Here is an 18189-nt window from a genome sequence, read left to right on the forward strand (position 1 = left end):
TCTGTGCGTGACATCAGCACCCGCGTTGCCATTTTGCTTATTTAAGGATCGCTCGCATATTGTCGGGGAAAATGATTTTGGCGGCGAACAAGGTGTGCTCGCATTTCAAAGTCGTTAGTCAGCTAGCAGAACAGGTGTAATTTCATCTCCTCCATCAAGCCTCGGACTCACCCCCCCCTTGACACGCCCCCATCCTCACCCCGCCTGCTCTGACCTGCCAGCCTGCACTGTAATAATAGCGCAAAGTGGGCCACAACGCATCAACTATGTTGTTTTTCCTCCACTTTTTATGTTGCCCTGCGAGACGCCGGCGGTGTGGATTACGTGCCGACCCCGGTGGACCGACGTCACTCAAATTTACAGTCGGCGAGGAGAGCAATGTTGGGGCAGAAGAGGAAGAATTAGCTCTTGCCTTGCACTGTGGCTTCATTAAATATTAATGCCCTTATATTCCTCAGTTACTTCACCTGCTTTAAATAGGCCGCTGACATCACTTATAACGTGAATTTGAGCTTCGCGTCGGCCGCATTGATTCATCGCTGGAAACGAGATATCGGCGTCGGCGCACCGATTTCAGTTTGTTCGTGCAAATGTGAGCTTTTAGGCTGACTGAAGAACACTTATTTGGATTTTTATTAGCTTTGTGGGGAGTAATTGATTTTATCTGGATGGGAATAATCATTAGTGATCGATAGACATAGCTATCTAGCTGTTAGCTAGCTAACTGTAAGCTAGCTAGCTAGCTAGCTAACTGTAAGATATCTAGCTAGCTAGCTAGGTAAAATTATTACTTACTGCATACCAACATTGTCATTTTTTCTTCTTGTTTATGTTATCTAGCTCGCTAGATAACATAAACAAGAAGAATCATCGCTGGAAATGAGATATCGGCGTCGGCGCGCCGATTTCAGTTATTCGCGCAAATGTGAGCGTTTAGGCTGACTGAAGAACACTTATTTGGATTTTTATTAGCTTGGTGGGGAATAATTGATTTTATCTGGATGGGAATAATCATTAGTGATCGATAGACATAGCTAGCTAGCTGTTAGCTAGCTAAGAGCTAGCTAGCTAACTGTTAGCTAGCTAAGAGCTAGCTAGCTAACTGTTAGCTAGCTATCTTTATTACTGACCGCATACTAACATCGTCATTTTTTCTTCTTGTTTATGTTCTCTAGCTAGCTAGCCAGCTGGAAATGAGATATCGGCGTCAGCACGCCGATTTCAGTTGTTCGCACAAATGTGAGCTTTTAGGCTGACTGAAGAACACTTATTTGGATTTTTATTAGCTAGCTAGCTAGATAACATAAACAAGAAGAAAATAAATGACGATGTTGGTATGCGATAAGTAATAAAGCTGGCTAGCGTACAGTTAGCTAGTTAGCTAGCGTAAAGTTAGCTAGCTAGTCTAATTATGCTATATCTGTATAGCTAGCCAATTAATTTCCGTTCATAAAATATGTCCATATGTTTCTCCAGAGAAACATTTGTCATATTTTACAAGTTATGGGGCGCGTCCACTCGTATTTAGCCACATAGATGTAAACGGGCGGGTGAAAGTTGTATGCAGGTTGCCTCAGGGTAGGGCGACAAAAAAACAAAACAAAACAAAACAAAAATCCTGCGCATTGTAGAAATGTTAAGCAAGGCCATTCGAAGCGTTCACCAAATGAACAATGTATACTTCTCATATTACAAGATCAGCTTTCGGTAAACACGTCTGTTGAAATGTTTCCCCGTTGACATTTCAGCAGTTAGCGGGGAACTTGGCCTCAATTGTAAAAAAAAATTTTGAACTAATTAGCAACGGCACATTCGGAAATTCACTTAAGCAGAACATAAAGTTCACTTCTCCCTTTTTGAACGTTTAACATTGATAGTGAAAGTAGCCAATTGAAAAAGGCGTGTCTCGGGTGACGGAGAAAACAGAGCTCGCCTCGCACACAAAGTTTCGGGGAGTTGTCTGTTGACACTTGATAGCCCCGACTTCCAAAGCACCCCCCCTTTAAAGTCCTCCCTTCACTTCCTCCCCCTCTTCTCTCCATTTCCCAGCGTCGCGCGTCATCTGGGTTGCGGTCCGAGGGGGGGGGGGGCAACCTGCCGTCCGGGGTCCCTCGGGGTGGCCTGGAAGGAGCGCTGGGTCGCCGCCAAAAAAGTGCTTGCGAACGCTACTTTTAGCCTGTTTAACTGTCCCGACGCCACCTGTTGTCACGTACTTGTTTAGCTGCGGCAAAATGGTGTTAACAATTTTTGTGTGACGATAATGACGTCTTGGTGTCAACTACGAGTTTGATTTAGCATTGACGTGAGCTGCAAGTCATACGCACACGCACGCGGGGTGGAAAGGTGGACTTTAAAGCGCTTTTTTTTTGTGTGTGTGTTTATTGACTCAGGGAGTTTTTCAAGTGCGCGTTTAAACAACACGAGTAAAACTGATAAGCGATTGATTGTTGATTGGTCGCATCTAGTTGAAAAATGAATCAACAACTATTTTAATAATCGAGTAATTGTTTGGAGCCATTTTTTTAATTTAAAATTGTCGAAATCCTCTGATTTCAGCATATCAACAGTAATTGTTGACTGATTTCTGTAGTCCTTGATGAAAGAAGACCGATTATCTTCTGTGTTTAATTAAAATAAGACATTTATAAACATGTGTTTTTACAGTTAAAATCATTGACCAAACATAGTACAACAACAATCCCCCCTTTTTCTAATCACTTCATACGAATACAAAATATGAAATAACCACCAATAACTGGTTAATGAACAGTAATCGGGGGGGGGGATTTATTTATTTATTTTTTTAATACACTTTAATGCAAAATTAAAATGACTTTAATTAGAATCGATTGAACAATCGATAGATTCATCAATTCTAAAAATTCGAGTAGACTGGGGTCAAGTTGTATTTTACAATTTGGAAAAAAAATGTGCATAATTTCACAAGTTACTTCATGTTAAAAATTAGATAGATGCACTGCGCTGTCACCGACGTCTTACAAATACAATTATGCCATCTAGTGGCAGAAAAATGATCTCAACACAAATCAATATCACACTCGTTTTTTTTTCTCCAGTTTTTATTTTAACTCAATTTTATGAATTATTATGAAATTACTGTATGAATGACTAAAAAAAATGCGGCCATATTTCTGTTAGTTTAACATTTTGTTCCACTTTTGTAAACAAGAGTATAAAAACTTAGAAACATGTTGTTGTACATTTGGAACAGATATAAAATTTGTGGTTAGTTGTGAGTTAACAATTCAAGTCATGCGATTAATTACAATTGATAATTCTAATTGCCTGACACCCCTTCACAGTAAATGTAAACTTTTTATTTGTCGTGGCTTCCACATGAAGATGTAGGCGGGTGGGAAAAGGTTCTTTTAGTGGCCTGCTGGCATAGGCAGCTGTCCCAAGTTTGTGAGCGAGCGCACGGACCAAGTTAGACGAAGGCGAAGGGGGGGTCGGGTTGCGGCCCTCTTTCACCCTGACTGCCCCGTGCAGTCACACTCGCATTAACATACACGGAACAGCAGCGGCTAAATGCGAGCGAGAATCGTGACGGAGTCGTCGCCATTTTGGTTGAATGTTTTTTTTTTTTTTTTTTTAAATCTGCCCAACGACAAGGAGCGCATACGAAACGCTGGCATCCCTCGAGTCGGATGGCGTCCTCGCCCGTTTCACTTTCAGACTCGTGCACGCTCATTCTCGTAAGATTGATGCCGAGTTGACAGCTGAGAGGAGGATTATTATTATTATTTATTTATTTTATTTTTATTTTTATTTTTTTATCTGAGTGGACATTTCAAATGTTATTTTATTTTCTGATCAGTGGCAGATACCACAAGACTTTCTTCTTTCTGTCCCCTTTCATTTCTTTTTGTTTTTAAAGAATGAAATCACATTTTTGAATTGAATTGAAATTAAAAAAATGTAATTGAACCGTCGACTTGATTTTCAAGTTCCATTGTAAATATTTGCCATCTGATTGGCTATATTTTGAATGACAAAATTATTTGATTATCAATTTACTGTCTAAAGATGCCTAACGTAAATTGAGCGACACCAATGCCATGGCACGCCTCCGAAAGGCAGCATTAATTTGCTTCATTTCTAGTTAGTAGCAATGGAAACAGGAGTGCAGAACAATCCGACAAACATTCTGCCCTTTATTTGAAGAACTCTAATAAATTGATGACAAAAAAAAAAGTTGAAAGCAAAAGTTCTGGATTGTTTTTCCACATGGACTAATTAGCTAACGCATACTCCGACACCCACGTCACTCACCAGGCCCCACCTTTTAAAGCCATACAACCTCAAAGTCACAGATGAATGTGCACGAGGACGGCAAATCCAAATGGACGAAAATAATAATAATAAATATCAATAAAGTCAGTTTGTAGTAGTATTAATTTCAGCCCAATTCAATTGCCGCCTTAACGAGCTGCCGCCGAAATTGAAACCGAACAAAACGTGCTTTTCTTTAAACGCTATCCAATAAACAACAGTGCCAGTCGATTTTGAGCATTTTCACTCTTCTTTCAAGGTAAACAGAATTTTGTTACAATTTTTCATTGTAATTCCGTACACCGGAAAAGAGATTCAATGCTGCCATCTTCTGGCCATAGTTAGTGTTTTGGATTGATTCCACAATCCATTGACCAGGCAGATGTTGCACTTCCCATTGATTTAAAAAAATAAAAATAAAATGGCGGCATACATCGCGATTTTACTTATCGTTATTAAACGTTCTTGGGGTAATTATAGACAAAATAACATGCCTCCCTGCCACGTTCGAAAACCTCCCAAGACGAGGAAAGGTTCGCCTGCTTGTGTTCAAAGGTGGACTGTTTTCTACCCCAGTGGTGCGTGCGTGCGTGCGTGCGTGCGAACCCGACACAACACCCCATAAAACCAACCTTGTCAGTCTTTCGCTTAGTTTTGGGGGCTCGTGAAAACAAGAAAGATGTAACATGATAATTAGCTTGGCGCTGGCGTGCTTCTGAAGGCGCGAGGTCACGGGGTCAAGCGCGGCGGCGTCTAGCGGACGACGCGCCAACCGGACTGGAGAATCCATCGAGCGCGGGCGGAGAAAAGCCGCGTGGGCTTTTTCGTCCCGCGAGCAGACAGGAAACCGCAACGATATTTGCGCTGGAGTGTCTGCTGAGCGCGTCAAGGTGTTTGGCTCTCTGTTTGACGCATACGCTCGCTCGCGGCCTGTCGGTTGGTCGGTCGGCGGCGTGAGGACGGCTGAGGTCATCCGAGCGGAGGTCGTCTCCAGGATATTTATTGATTACTCAAAAAGACTTTTCAAGACGCCGGGCGACGTGCTGCCAGATTGTGATTTTATTGCAGCCTCACCGTATGTTCAGGTTGGCCAAGTGTGCGTCGAAAAGCAACAACATTTTTTTTTTTTTTTTTGCCGGGAAGGGAATCGGATTAGCTACAACGGCGCATTGCTTACAGAGGAACCAGACTGACCCGAGAACTTCCTCTGCTGCCGAGGGATTGGATTTCTGTCTGACTGGTGCGGCACACACGCAACCGCAGTGGGATCGAGAGCGGATGCGGACGCCGCCGTTACCTTTGACCTCCCGCTCGCGCTCTTTATGAAGCAGATGTGGCGAATGTTGACACTTTATTTTTTTTCCTGAATCAACAGCCGCAAATGTTCTACACGCAGTAGAGCTGTCAAAATGAATCGAGTAATCGATAATCAAATTAATAGACAACTATTTTAAAAATCGAGTAATTGTTTGGAGCCATTTTTAAATTAAAAAATTTGTCCAAATCCTCTGATTTCAGCATATCAACAGTAATTGTCGACTAATTTCTGTAGTCATTGAGGAAAGAAGACTGATTTTCTTTTGTTTAACTCATTTGACAAAAACGTATAAATACGTTCTATTTTAAATGTTTTACTTTTTTTTTTTTAATGCTCTTGCATACAGAAGGCTTTGATGGAGCCTCTCAACTGCAAGGAACGGTTGACGAAATGGTAGCTATTACACAAACGGCCAGCAGTTGGCAGCAGAGTATAAGAGATCAACCAGAGCCATGTTGGAAAAAAAGGTTAATACAATTATAAATAGATTTGTGAATAACGATGAAACTATATTCTAATGCTAATTGCGTCAAAACGGAAACAGATAGAAATATACTTTTTTTTTCCTGATGAAATAAGAGACTTTAATCTTTCTTTTGGTCGGTTCAATGTTGTTATAGCAATAGAACACAATATTCTGTAAGCCTTGCAAAATCTGTCAAAATCCAGTAAAACAGCCGGGAGTCAATCCACCTTTTTTTTTTTTTTAAATCACTATTAATAAGAAGTACAAATTAAAGACCAATCAGTGGTTAATACACAGTAATCGGAGCGGGGAATGCTTTTGTAATATACTAATGCAAAATTAAAATGAATACGATTATTTTCCGTTTGTTTCCGTTTGCTGTCTGTATTTGAAGAATGGACCTCTAAATTGTGGTCCAGTCTATTGGGTCAAAATGTGGGAAAATAATACTTTAAAAAGTACTGCATCAGCCTCAAACGATGCCGGCCGACCGGGCATCTTCCCTTGCATGCCAGATGGCCAGTCCAGCCCTGATTATAGCCACTGGAGACTTTAAGCTAACTCTCCTCTGTTAGCGTGTCAATTTTTTATTTTTTTTTAACTTGTGTAATTCCAAAAAAACTCTTTGAGGGAGGTGAAGTTGAACATGATTGAGGACAAAATGTCGTGCGGACGTCTGTCAGCATCATCATCATCATGGTCATCAATAATTGAAAGCTAATGTCATTTAGGCCCGAGCTCCGTTTGCAGACGCCTTTTAATTAAATGATGAACGGCCTCCCAGCTGCCTGTTAAATAATGCTGCTTGTGACATCACGACATAAGGTCGCTGCTATCCTTGAAAAAAAAACAAAACAGCTTTTGCAACAGGCACGCATGCACCATCTGCTCTCAGCAAAAGATTCAACACAGGAGAGCTAACAGACAGCTGTTCCATCCGGAAAAAAAAAACAAAAACACTTCATATCGGCTTGCTAATAAAATCACTCAAAATACCGCGTGCGTGCATGCGCGAGTTAAAAACGGGGCGGAGGAAGTACGCAAGCGTGAAAGGGGAGAAGGAAGGAAGGAAGGGAGGGTGGGAAGTCCAGGTAGCGCAGACAGCCAGGTATGAGGGGGGCCCCTCAGGGGCCTCCCCATGAGAACGTCGTCGGCGGCCCTCCACCTTCTGCGATGCTCTCTTTATTGTTCAAACGCGCACGCACCCGCGCTGGCGGGGCTGCCCGTGTATCGGATTGCCGCGTTCACAACGGAAGCATCCCACTCGGCCGCAGGCGCACAAACACGCGCTGAAGACCTTCGCCACACATTTGAGGACAAAAAGAAGATCGGAGAAGTCGCGAACCGATTACGTTGGCCGCCATCGTTAACAGATGTTAGGAAGACGGAGAGAGTGAAAAAAAAAAAAAAAAAGTTTGGCAGGATTCTCTCACTTTATTCTCAGAATTCTGACTTTCAAGTGAGAATTTAAAAGTCAGAATTCTGACTTTATTAGTCTTACTATTATTCTCACTTTAAAGACTTTAAAGTGAGAATTGAAAGTCAGATCCTGACTTTATTTTCACTCAGTAAAGTCTTTAAAGTCGGAAATCTGACTTCAGGTGACCGGCGGCACAAAATGGCGGCGAACAATGGAGTCATTCATCATCTTTCATTTCACGGACAATCTGTTCAATCTGCAAATGTTTTCTCCCACTGTCTGACTTTGCTGCCATGCGTGTGCGTCCGTGCGCGAGTGTGTCTAGTCATCCGTGGGCCGGTGTCGGTTTCTCAAAATGTTTTTTTTTTGTTTTGTTTGTTTTTAATCACTTTCATCAGATTAGCCCGGCAGGGGCAGTCGAGGCCAAACGCTTCACAATTAACAGCGCGCACGCACACGCATCCATCAGTCACTTTTCATTTGTGTCCGTGGAGTTAAGCGGCCCGAAATCATGTCGCTGATCCCGCTCGCCCTCCTCGAGCGCAATCGAGCGGCGCGCGCGAAGCCCACCCGGGTGTGGGGGGGGGACGAGGAGGCGGATGAAGAGCGCTTGTGCTTTCTCCTCCCCCTCGATGCTCCTTTTTGACAGTCACATTGTCGATTTGGGAGCTCGTAACTTCAATGGCTCCTTTTCAAAAATCACTTTTTCCTCAATTAAGCTCAATTAATTTTGCGAAATGTTTTTTTTTGTATGAAGAGCAGCATTACAAAACATAAGCCATAAAATAAAAACATTAGAAAAGAGAATGTAAAACAATAAAGTGCTTTTAAAAAAATGTGACGACTGTTATATTCGTGTGTGGGATATGTGCCTTTAAGGGGCGTGGCCTAGTGAGCGACATCTGAAGCCGGGGTCGGCGGCTGGTTTAGTGTGAGCGTCTTGGCGCGAGTTGTGGTCTACAGAAGCTCCTTGAGAGTGTTATAATAATAATTAGGGTTGATTATTGGTGCCCATATTTGGCATTTTGACAAATATCAGCATCGGCATTTTGATGAATCTGAAACACGATAAAGCTGATATGTCAATTGAGCGGTGAATGTTTGCGAACGTAGCGAATCTAGGGTTCTCATCACAATTTTTAAGATGTTCACAGAGTTTTTACGACATTTCAGACATATTCAGACAATTTTTTATTATCTGCGAAGATCTTTTCAAACCTTTTACGAACCCTGACAAAAAAAACCAAAAAAAAACAATGCATGCATTTGTCACCCAGCGAGATACAGGGAACTTTAATTTAAGGATTTATTTAAATTTGACTTTTAAAAAAATATTTTCTTCAAATTAAAAAATACAAAAAAATAAGAAATTATGTTGAAATTTGGGAAAACTTTATTTACAGTACAAAACTTTAGTGAACTATTTACTTTCTTAGTTTTTAATTTAGCTTAACGCACGCTGTTGACCCTTATAATAAAAAAAATATATATATATATAATATTTAATTTTTACACGAATATTTGATCTTTTATGTCAAATGAATATGGGCTTGAGATATCGGTTATCGGTGTCGCTATTCTGAGCGTTTGCGTTGGGTAACATAGCGACGACACTTTTTAGCTCCGTTGTCATCTCGCCGGGGTCATTTGCAAACTAAAAAATTTGATTCTTCAGGGCAAAAAACTTTTTTTTTTGGTCTTTTTCTGTGGCATTCCCGAGGTGGCACATTCGTGTGAACATCAGCCATTTTTGTTGTTGTTTTTTTTGTATTCCCATCAACCTCCTCCCTCTTTTTCTCGGTGCCTCTCTCTTGTATGGAGTTCTAGTGCACCTGAAGAGAGAAGAAAAAAAAAAAAGGGGTCATTTTTGTAGACATAAAGACGAGGGATAGTTTTACACCTCCCCGGGCTGGGGCACAACTGTTGGGGGCCGTCCGGGCGGGGCGGGGCGGCGGAGGCACAATGTATTTTACATGAAAGGACGCGGATTAGGTTACGGCGCTGATAAGCACTCACACAAAATGGGGCGAGAGAAGCCAAGCGAGCGCTTTGAGCGAGGGAGGGGCACCTTTCGGACAGGTAAACGTGTGTGCCCGAGACCAAACGAATGGGTGGGGCAACATGGAGGACAGACAAATGATGGTTCTGAGTTGAGTTTTTGTGTCATTCGCTTTTTCGTTCGTTTATCGTACAAAAGAAAACGCACGTTTCCTGGAATCGAATCCGTTTACTTGACGTGACTCACTTTGCCTGTGAGTCACCCGACACGTTGATCCAAAGCGTTTCATAAATTGCGTGAAAATGTTTCACAGATACGCAAGCCGGATTCTACCACGCAAGATTCCACTCGGCAACATCGGCGTAACACAGGCTGTCAAAAATCAAGGCTTCAAAATAAAATGGGCCATCGAAAGTTTGGCGGCACCGTGTTGTTATGCTACTTTTATTTTGAAGGCCTGACGTTTGACAGGATGTGTTGTGCAGACGTCAAACCAAATTGCCCCCCCCCACAAAGTGTTACCGAGCAGACCGGGAGAATTGTTGTCTGTTGGACCGCATTACACAAATTTGATCAAATGTTTTTGGCGGCTGCCATTTTGAAGATGAGAAACATGACAGAAGAAATCAGAATGTAAAATGGCTCCTCCCTCCCCATCCTTGTTGTCTTCCATTTGCCATCAAAAGTTGTTCAATGGTCATTTATACACTTTATGAGTCATTTAGATTTATTTGACACCAGTTTTCGATATACATATTGTACTAATTGTCGATCAAATGTATTTTTTGTTAACTCATTCAAACCCCTGCGATTGCCCGGCAACCAATTCAGGGTGTACCCCGCCTACTGACCATAGCCAGCTGGGATAGGCTGCAGCATCCTGGTGAGGAACAAAGCGGTTCAAAAAATGGATGGATGGATGGATCATCCAACCCCAAAAACGTATAAATACGTTTTTAATACTTTTCCTTCATTCCCAAAAACATATATAGACGTTTTTTTTTTTTTTTTAATGTTTTCTATGCTAGAGCATATGAAGAGACATGAAGAGGTTGTTTAAATCAATGGTAGTTATTAAAAAAAAATGGCCATCAAGTGGCAGCAGAGTATAAGAGATCAGCCAGGGCTATGTTGCAACAAGCTCTTTTTGCCAGTTTTCACCAGGAATGTCAATATTGATGAAACTTTGCTATATTCTAATGCTAATTTCTGCAAAACGGAAACAGCCTACACATGTTCTTCCTGATGAAAGAAGATACTCTGATCTTTCTTTTTGTATGTTCCTTGTTTTTATTGCAATGGAACACAATATTTGCAAAATCCAGTAAAACGGGATTGCTTCAGTCAAAATGGCTGCGAGTGAATGAGTGAATACGTGTTTGTGGGTATGCAATGGATTGAGATGATTTCCTTTGGGAAATACCGCTTTGGTTTTGATACGATTTCGACTTTCTGGAATTTAGGTTGAAGTGTACCTCGAATTTTGCTTTCTGTCACAGTGGAAAAGTTGAAATGTAAAAAAAAAAGGTACTGCTGGATTGAGTCTTGTTGATGTTGTCGCGGCGGCGGGCGCGGCGCCACTCACGCACGCGTGAAATGATAAAATGTCAACAAACGTCACTTGGGTTGTGTAAAATACGAGCCGTTTTGTTTTCTCTCCTGTGATACGCCCACGCCGTGCTACTGTTTTTTTTTGTTTTTTTTCTTTTTAGGCTTGCCTTCTCCACTTGCTGTGAAAATATTTCATTAAGGATGTTTTTTGGGGGGTGAGGCAAGCTAAGCTCCGCCCCCCGCCCTCCACAAGGGCTCCTGCTTGGCTGCTAATAAAAAGCTGGAGTTGTCCAGCGCTTTGGCCGACGCCCCTAATCTCTTCTGACACGTCCGTCCCCCGTGCGAGCGTCCTCGCACGCTATCAATCAACGTGTTTCTTGGGGGCGGTGGCAGGCTTCCGAAATGCTCTGATGGACTTACTTTTATTTTTGATTTACTTGGTTTTATTGATCCCTGAGGTGGAAATATTGAAGTGGAGCAGTTTGACAATTCAAAACAAAAACACCCGACCGTGGCTCATGATAGCGCCCGCTAGGTCACGCCCCTTAAAGGCACAAACCCAACACAAATGACACTATGGAGAGTAATTACACTTCATAAAAAACTCGAGTTCTTTAGTCACTATTTTGTGTGAGAGGTGTTTTGTCGTTGGTGGTCACACATGCGGCGCTCACGCACACACGTGGCTCCATTTAACACCGACTGGTGTGTGTGGTGCTCAGGTGCTCATAAAAGAGTGTGTGGGTTGCATGGTAAGAATTTTATTGCTTGACCTGCACTTTTTACGACACTGTCAGATTTTTTTTTTTTGTTTTTTTGCACTTTTTACAAAACTGTCAGATGTTGTATATTTTTGTATTGTAATATCTTTTTATACACTTTTTACGACACTGTCAGACATATTTTTTTTAATACTTTTTAAGACACTGTCTGATATAATTTTTTTTGCACTTTTTACGACATAGTTTATATATATATATATATATATATATATATATATATATATATATATATATATATATAAACTATATATATATATATATATATATATATATATATATATATATATATATATATATATATATATATATATATATATATATGTGTTGTAACTTTTTATGACATCTGTCAAATATAATTTTTTTTTAACACAACACTGTCCAATGTTTTTTTTTTTTTTTTTTTTACTTTTTACGACACTGTCAGATATATTTTTTGCACTTTTTACGACGCTGATATTTTAATTTTTAATTTTTATTTTTTACACTTTTACAATACTGTCAAATATAATTGTTTTTGCACTTTTTTCGCATTTTTTTTTACACTTTTTATGGCACTGTCAGATAGTATTTTTTTTAATTAAATTTTTACAAAACTGTCAGATATTATAATAATGTTTTTGCACATTTTATGACACCATCAGATATTGTACATTTTTTTGCACTTTTTACGACAGCCAAATATTCTAATTGTTTTTTTTATTTTTTTTGCACATTTTACGACACTATCAGCTATTGCAATCGCATGGATGAGATTCACTCATCTGCTCCATGCGTCCTCCATTAGAAAACGCGACTTCCCTTCGGGCTTGGGCGGCCGCTTTAGAGCGCCTCGTTGTTCGCGGGCAAAGGAAAAGCCCCCGCGAAGGCCGGATGGGAAACATCCCAGCCACTGGAGGCTTTAAGTGGATCTGTTAACATCCATTTATCATCTATTAGCGTCCATTTTTGTCGGCCGTAGAAGTGGCATTTGATTGGCAGGTGACAGTTGAGCGGGGCGTGGCTTCCGCGCATTCAGCGCTGAGAGATTCACGTCATTTTTCTGTTTTCTTTCTTTCTCACTTGTCACTTGTATATCAAAATGGAGAAAATGTTCATTTTCACTTGTATTGTTTTCTTTTGGGTTGTCTAATCTTGAAAAAGAATGACTAGAAAGTGGCTAAAAAAAAAATGTGAATGGAGTGACAGGTGAGAGAGCGAGTTTGAGGAGGAGCGAGGGCGGGGAGGGAGAAGCCGAGAGGAGGAGGAGGAGGAGGAGGAGGAGGGGATAGGAAGGGTGAGAGAAAGGCTCCCCCACCCCCGTCAGTTTTGTTGAGGAAGACGGCAGCTGTGCACGGATGGAGCGCCTGCCAGGACGACGACCCCAAAGCGTCTTTTAACGCTTTTTTTTTTATTGACCAAAAGAAAGTTTTTGTTTTTTTCTTCAGAAAAGCTGCCACTTAAGTTGAAGATGAAAGGAGCGAACGAAGGCCCGTTTGTCGCTCACAACCAGACGCAGACCGACGTGGCACCTGCGGGACCATTAACGCACTTTTAATTGGACCCGGTGTTTGCGTGTGCGTGCGCGTGTGTGTGTAAGCAGGCGTGTGGATGACACGGATGTGTGATGTGCAGACGTGCACAACTGCAAAGTGAGCTGACTGCACTCGTGAGGTAAGACTCGCTTTTTTTTTTTTTCCCCCTTTTCTTTGTTTTGTTGTTTTTTAATTTGGATTTTTCTCGGACAAACGGTGAAGTTATTCTTAATGATGAATGAAGCATCAACCATCGATCGATTTGTTTTGAATATTTTCACCCCCGTCATGTTGCGCAATTCTGCAGCGGTACGATGCAGTTGACAGCAATAACATTGAACTATTAATATCTTTCGGATATCATTTTTTATCAAGGCAGATTCTATTTTTTTGTCTCTCATTACTTTGTGCGGGTCCGTCAGTTCATTGTAAGAAATATGAATGAATATTTGACATTATTTTATAGACGTATGTATAGCGTAGAATGTCATGGAAACTGTCAAAATGAAAAAAAAAGAAAAATTCATCACATTTTCCTCATTGCTCCTCAATTGCGCTTTAAATTTTTTAGCGTGTCACGTAAATGCAAGCAGAGAAGAAAAAATGCATCATCGGAGCAACTCTTAACTAATTGCGGGTAAACAAATACTATTCATTAATTTAGCAGTAATTACCTGCCGTTATTTTTTTGCCCTTGTTCCGTCCCCTGAGGGACTCCACGCACGGCATCAGGCGGGCTTGTGTTCACGGGCGCTCACCCAGCCGTCGGGTTCAAAGGTCGAGACTTTTTTTTTTTTTTTTTTTTCCCCCAAAGTGGCTCAGGTGACACAGAGGTTTCCTTCGGGAACGTCAAAAAAAAAAAAAAAAAAGAAAGATCAGGCTTTCTATTCATTTTCATTGATCAAGATTGATCAGCATTTCAATTTTATTTATTGTTTATCCGGGTCACGAGTTAAGCACAATCGACTGATTGCCAGCCAATCACACAAAGTTCATACGCAAACAAAGACTCACATTCACAACGGATGAACAATTGAGACTCTTCAATAAAGCTAACATGGATTATTTATTTATTTATTTCTTTATTTTTTTGGAGGGACGAACACGCCACAAAGAAAAGCCCGATTTGAACTCTGAACTTGGATATCGCCGATTAGCCTAACTCACAACCTCATTTTTAAAATACATTTTTCATTTTAAATTTAAAAAAAAAATGTTTTTTTTCTGTGTAATGCAGTAGACAAAGGACTCTTATTTTTTTCAACTTGCTCCATTTTTGATTTAAAAAAAAAGCTTTAGATTTAAATAGAAATTTTCAAGACACCCAATGACTGTTTTTTTTTTTTTTTTTTTTGTAATGTACTTTATTTGTACTGCATTATTAATAGATTACATTTTTATTTCCATGGGATTGATAGCCAGCTGGAGAGTCCTTATTTAAAATAATCTTTCAATTACGTAATTATAACAGTATGATGTGCAGATAGTAATAGTCAATAGTTAGCAAGCTAGCTAGACAGGTAGCTAAATAACGAGCTAGCTTGAAAAATGTGTCAAGCCATCTTACTATGTGGATTTATTTAGCAAATTAATGTATTATTTTTTTTAATCATCTTAAATGATATCAAAAAGAGAGTGTGAGATGTTGATACTAAATTACTAGTAGCTAAGCGTGTAAATCTCGCCGGCAAAAGACAATTCAACACGTATCTTGATGATGCTAATGTGGAAGATTTGGTTCAATTTGGGTTTCACAACACAAATGAACTTGTCAGTTGGTTATTATAAATCTGACATTTCCTTCAATGATCAATGTGTCCCGTCGACACGTATCTCGATATATTTGAAAGAGGAGCGGTTCGATTCGATTTCGATATGATGCACTCAACTCCTTTGAAAACAAAATCGATTTTCCCGTTCAAATGTACTTCGATATCTATCTGAGCATCGATTGTCGAATAACGCTCGTGTTTGACTGTATTTCATTAGGAACACTGATTGGCGGAGAGAGGTCACATGGTTCTATTATTCTATACGGGCTCGTCGCGAGGCGTCCATTTTAACAGCGACCAAATATGGTCGCAGCCAGAGCAGCATGACTTTAACAACCCGTATTGTTGTGGTTGTACTTTACAGTTCGCTGAGAGTCACTTTGAGTCTTTTGTCGGCTCAAAGCATTCGAAGGCCTCTCAGGATTGATGCCGCCATCTTGGACCCCCCCCACACACACACACACTAAAAAAAAGCACGAACTGATGAGAGAATTACCCGCTTTGCACGTTCCGCATTTAGAACGAAATCTACTCGCGAATGTCCGAGGGATGCCGTCAGCGATGCCAAAGCGTCCGGCGCACAATGACCGACGAGCTTTGCCGGGGATCAGCCGTGCGCTTGTGCTGCGGCGGAATCGTGTCCAGACGCAAACGGCCAGGATTGTCTGTTCCCTCTCGCGGGTGCGCGCGCGAGCGCTCGCCGCCGACGCCGTCCGTGACCGACAGCCTTGTTAAATTTCAGCAAAGCGTAAAACGCGACATGAAAGTGCCCGTAAAGCGAGGGGCCCCCCCCCGGTTCGCCCGTCTTCAACGGTTAAGTGCCGCTTCTTATTGGGCTCGCTGGAACCTCTAATCAGAAACATGTCACCCAAATAATAACAGCGCGCATGCATGTGGCAGGTCACGCACATGAAACGAAGAAGCGAGATGCGGCGGAATTCCAACCACGTTGTTGTGACAGTTGAGGAGTTTGGAGAATTTGTTGATCAGTTGTTGCCAAGATGTGCTGAATGACAGTTTGAAGCTGAAATGGTTTGAATGCGTCGGGAAATGTGGAAGGATGAGAGGAGAATTGGTGAACCAATTGCAAATTCAATTGTTGACCAACTTAAAAAAAAATTGCTTCAAGTGGAAACACACAATTGAAGTGGAGAAATTGCGTGGGAATGCTGAAGGCCGAATGCTTCTGAAGTAAATTGAAAGATAAATGATGCGAAAGTTTCAATTGAAGATAAATGAATAAAAAGAACTGAGCAGTATTGCAGAGTTGGTAATGACGATCAGCTTTACGTCTGGAAGTGGGCGTGGAAAAAGTTCAATGTCAGTCCCATTGAAAAAGAATGGGGAAAAGGCCAATTTGGAGCTCGCGTTTTCCAGATTGCCGCTCGCGCCTCGGCACTTTTTTGGTTCGCGCTGACGATAATTGCGCTCGTTTGCGAATGTCTCCGACACAACGCGTTGATTTGCACGTGTGTGTGTGTGTGTGTGTGTGTCCAGCGCGCGCAGCAGCGTGTTGACACAAGTGATTAGAGGGCAGCTGGTCCACATTGCCCGTGGCTCCGCCCTCCATTTACTGTCCTAATGAGTTCCTGTTCCAAATAAGAGGGAGGAATTTTAACAGAGACCCGCTGTGGCGGCCGCACGCGCGCACGCTGTGTGCACTTTTAATTTGTCATTTTTTGTACTTTTATAAAGAGTACAAGCTCCAGCGTGCGCTGATTGTCGCGAGCAAACGTCACATCTCGTTATAGTGTCTACCAGCTGTGACCTAACATGACCCCGCTGTGAACTTTCAACCCTTAAAGAGGGGTCTCCAAACGGGCGTGGTTCAGGGTCAAGGGTGAACAAGAGAAAGTTCATTTCCAAACTCGAGAGTCCACTTAACACGTCCGTCAATTTTGGGTTATTTACGGCCGATAATCGTTTTTTCCGCGCTTGTTATTTTTCTGCTTTGTGTTGTTGGGTGAGCTTCTCTAATTAAGATAACCTCACGTGTGGGTAAGGAGAGCCACAGTCACCAGTGCACTTGCTGCTGGAGGTCACAGTTCACTTCACATGCCAGGCGCTCACACGCAGACTAAATGGCCAATTACAAAAATCACTCACTAGGCCCCGCCCCTTAAAGGCACCCAACCAACACTAATTGTACAGTACATAGTGAACAAGTGTATTTTAAAGTACTTGAAAACAGGTGGAAGCAAACGATAATAGGAAATGGCGTGAGAGGGATGAAAGAGAAGAATGGAGAATGACAGAATTAAAAAAAAAAATAGTAAAAAAAAAAAAAAAATGTCGGTGGGGTTGATTTTGTCGTATAATGTTGACTCACGTAATCTTTCCGTCATTCGCAGGTGAAGAAATCCAACAGTGACTCTCATGTTCCAGACCCTTCCGACAGCAGGTAACAAACGCTTCAGCAACAATATGCACACACACACACACAAAAAAGAAATATGGCACCTTGAAATATGATTTTCATTCATTCCTTGAGCACACTTAACTCAAAACACTTTTATCTCAATCAATTTTCCTGATAGAAATGAATGGAAAGACCATTCCGGCCAACTTTTAAAAAATGTTTAAAATTTTGAAAACAACACGCTATAATAATGTATTAACGTTTAATAATTAACGTTTGATTCTTTTATTTATTCCAGAAATATTTGGATTTCTTGGTACCTTTTATTTATCATCCGCTGCCATCTTTTGCAACACATTTTGCAACTTGCTGTCGAGTGATGATGACATCACAAGGGCTCAGGTAACCGATCACAGCTCACCGGTTTTCTAGGTTTGGTCATGTGACATTCACAAGCTGAGCTGTGATTGGTTACCTGAGCCCTTTGTGATGTCATCATCACTCGACAGCAAGTTGCAAAATGTGTTTTTAAAGGTACTAATTGTACATGAAAAATAATGAAAAATCACATTTATTATAGGCAAAATATTCATCTTTGTCTGCCAAAAATGTCTAAATAAGTAAAGTTACTTAACTTTAAAGTTCACCTGAATTTTTTTGTTCACTATCTGCCAAACTGTTGCTTGTCGTGAAGTCGAGTCATCTTTGTTTTTATAAC

At 41.1% G+C, this 18189-nt stretch overlaps 1 protein-coding gene and 1 long non-coding RNA gene across 12 annotated transcripts in view; one reads left to right on the forward strand and one right to left on the reverse strand.

Annotated features, from left to right (window-relative positions):
* The window catches only part of eya4 (EYA transcriptional coactivator and phosphatase 4), a 41146-nt gene that overhangs the window by 5710 nt on the left and 17247 nt on the right, over nt 1–18189 (forward strand). For 10 of the 11 annotated variants that reach the window (XM_077510251.1, XM_077510249.1, XM_077510250.1 and 7 more), the window contains exon 3: nt 17464–17513. In XM_077510251.1, the coding sequence (XP_077366377.1) occupies nt 17464–17513 (50 nt within the window). Of the gene's footprint in view, nt 1–13148; nt 13480–17463; nt 17514–18189 lie in introns of those variants that run through there. The other variant, XM_077510255.1, reaches the window with a different exon arrangement.
* Nucleotides 8732–17890, reverse strand: LOC144010125 (uncharacterized). Its single transcript, XR_013281147.1, has 3 exons — nt 17792–17890; nt 17442–17523; nt 8732–9329 (listed from the first exon to the last, which is right to left on the reverse strand). It is a non-coding gene; the product is annotated as an uncharacterized LOC144010125 (long non-coding RNA).

This window comes from Festucalex cinctus, chromosome 21 (genome assembly GCF_051991245.1).
Source record: "Festucalex cinctus isolate MCC-2025b chromosome 21, RoL_Fcin_1.0, whole genome shotgun sequence".
NCBI classification, from domain to species: Eukaryota; Metazoa; Chordata; class Actinopteri; order Syngnathiformes; family Syngnathidae; genus Festucalex; species Festucalex cinctus.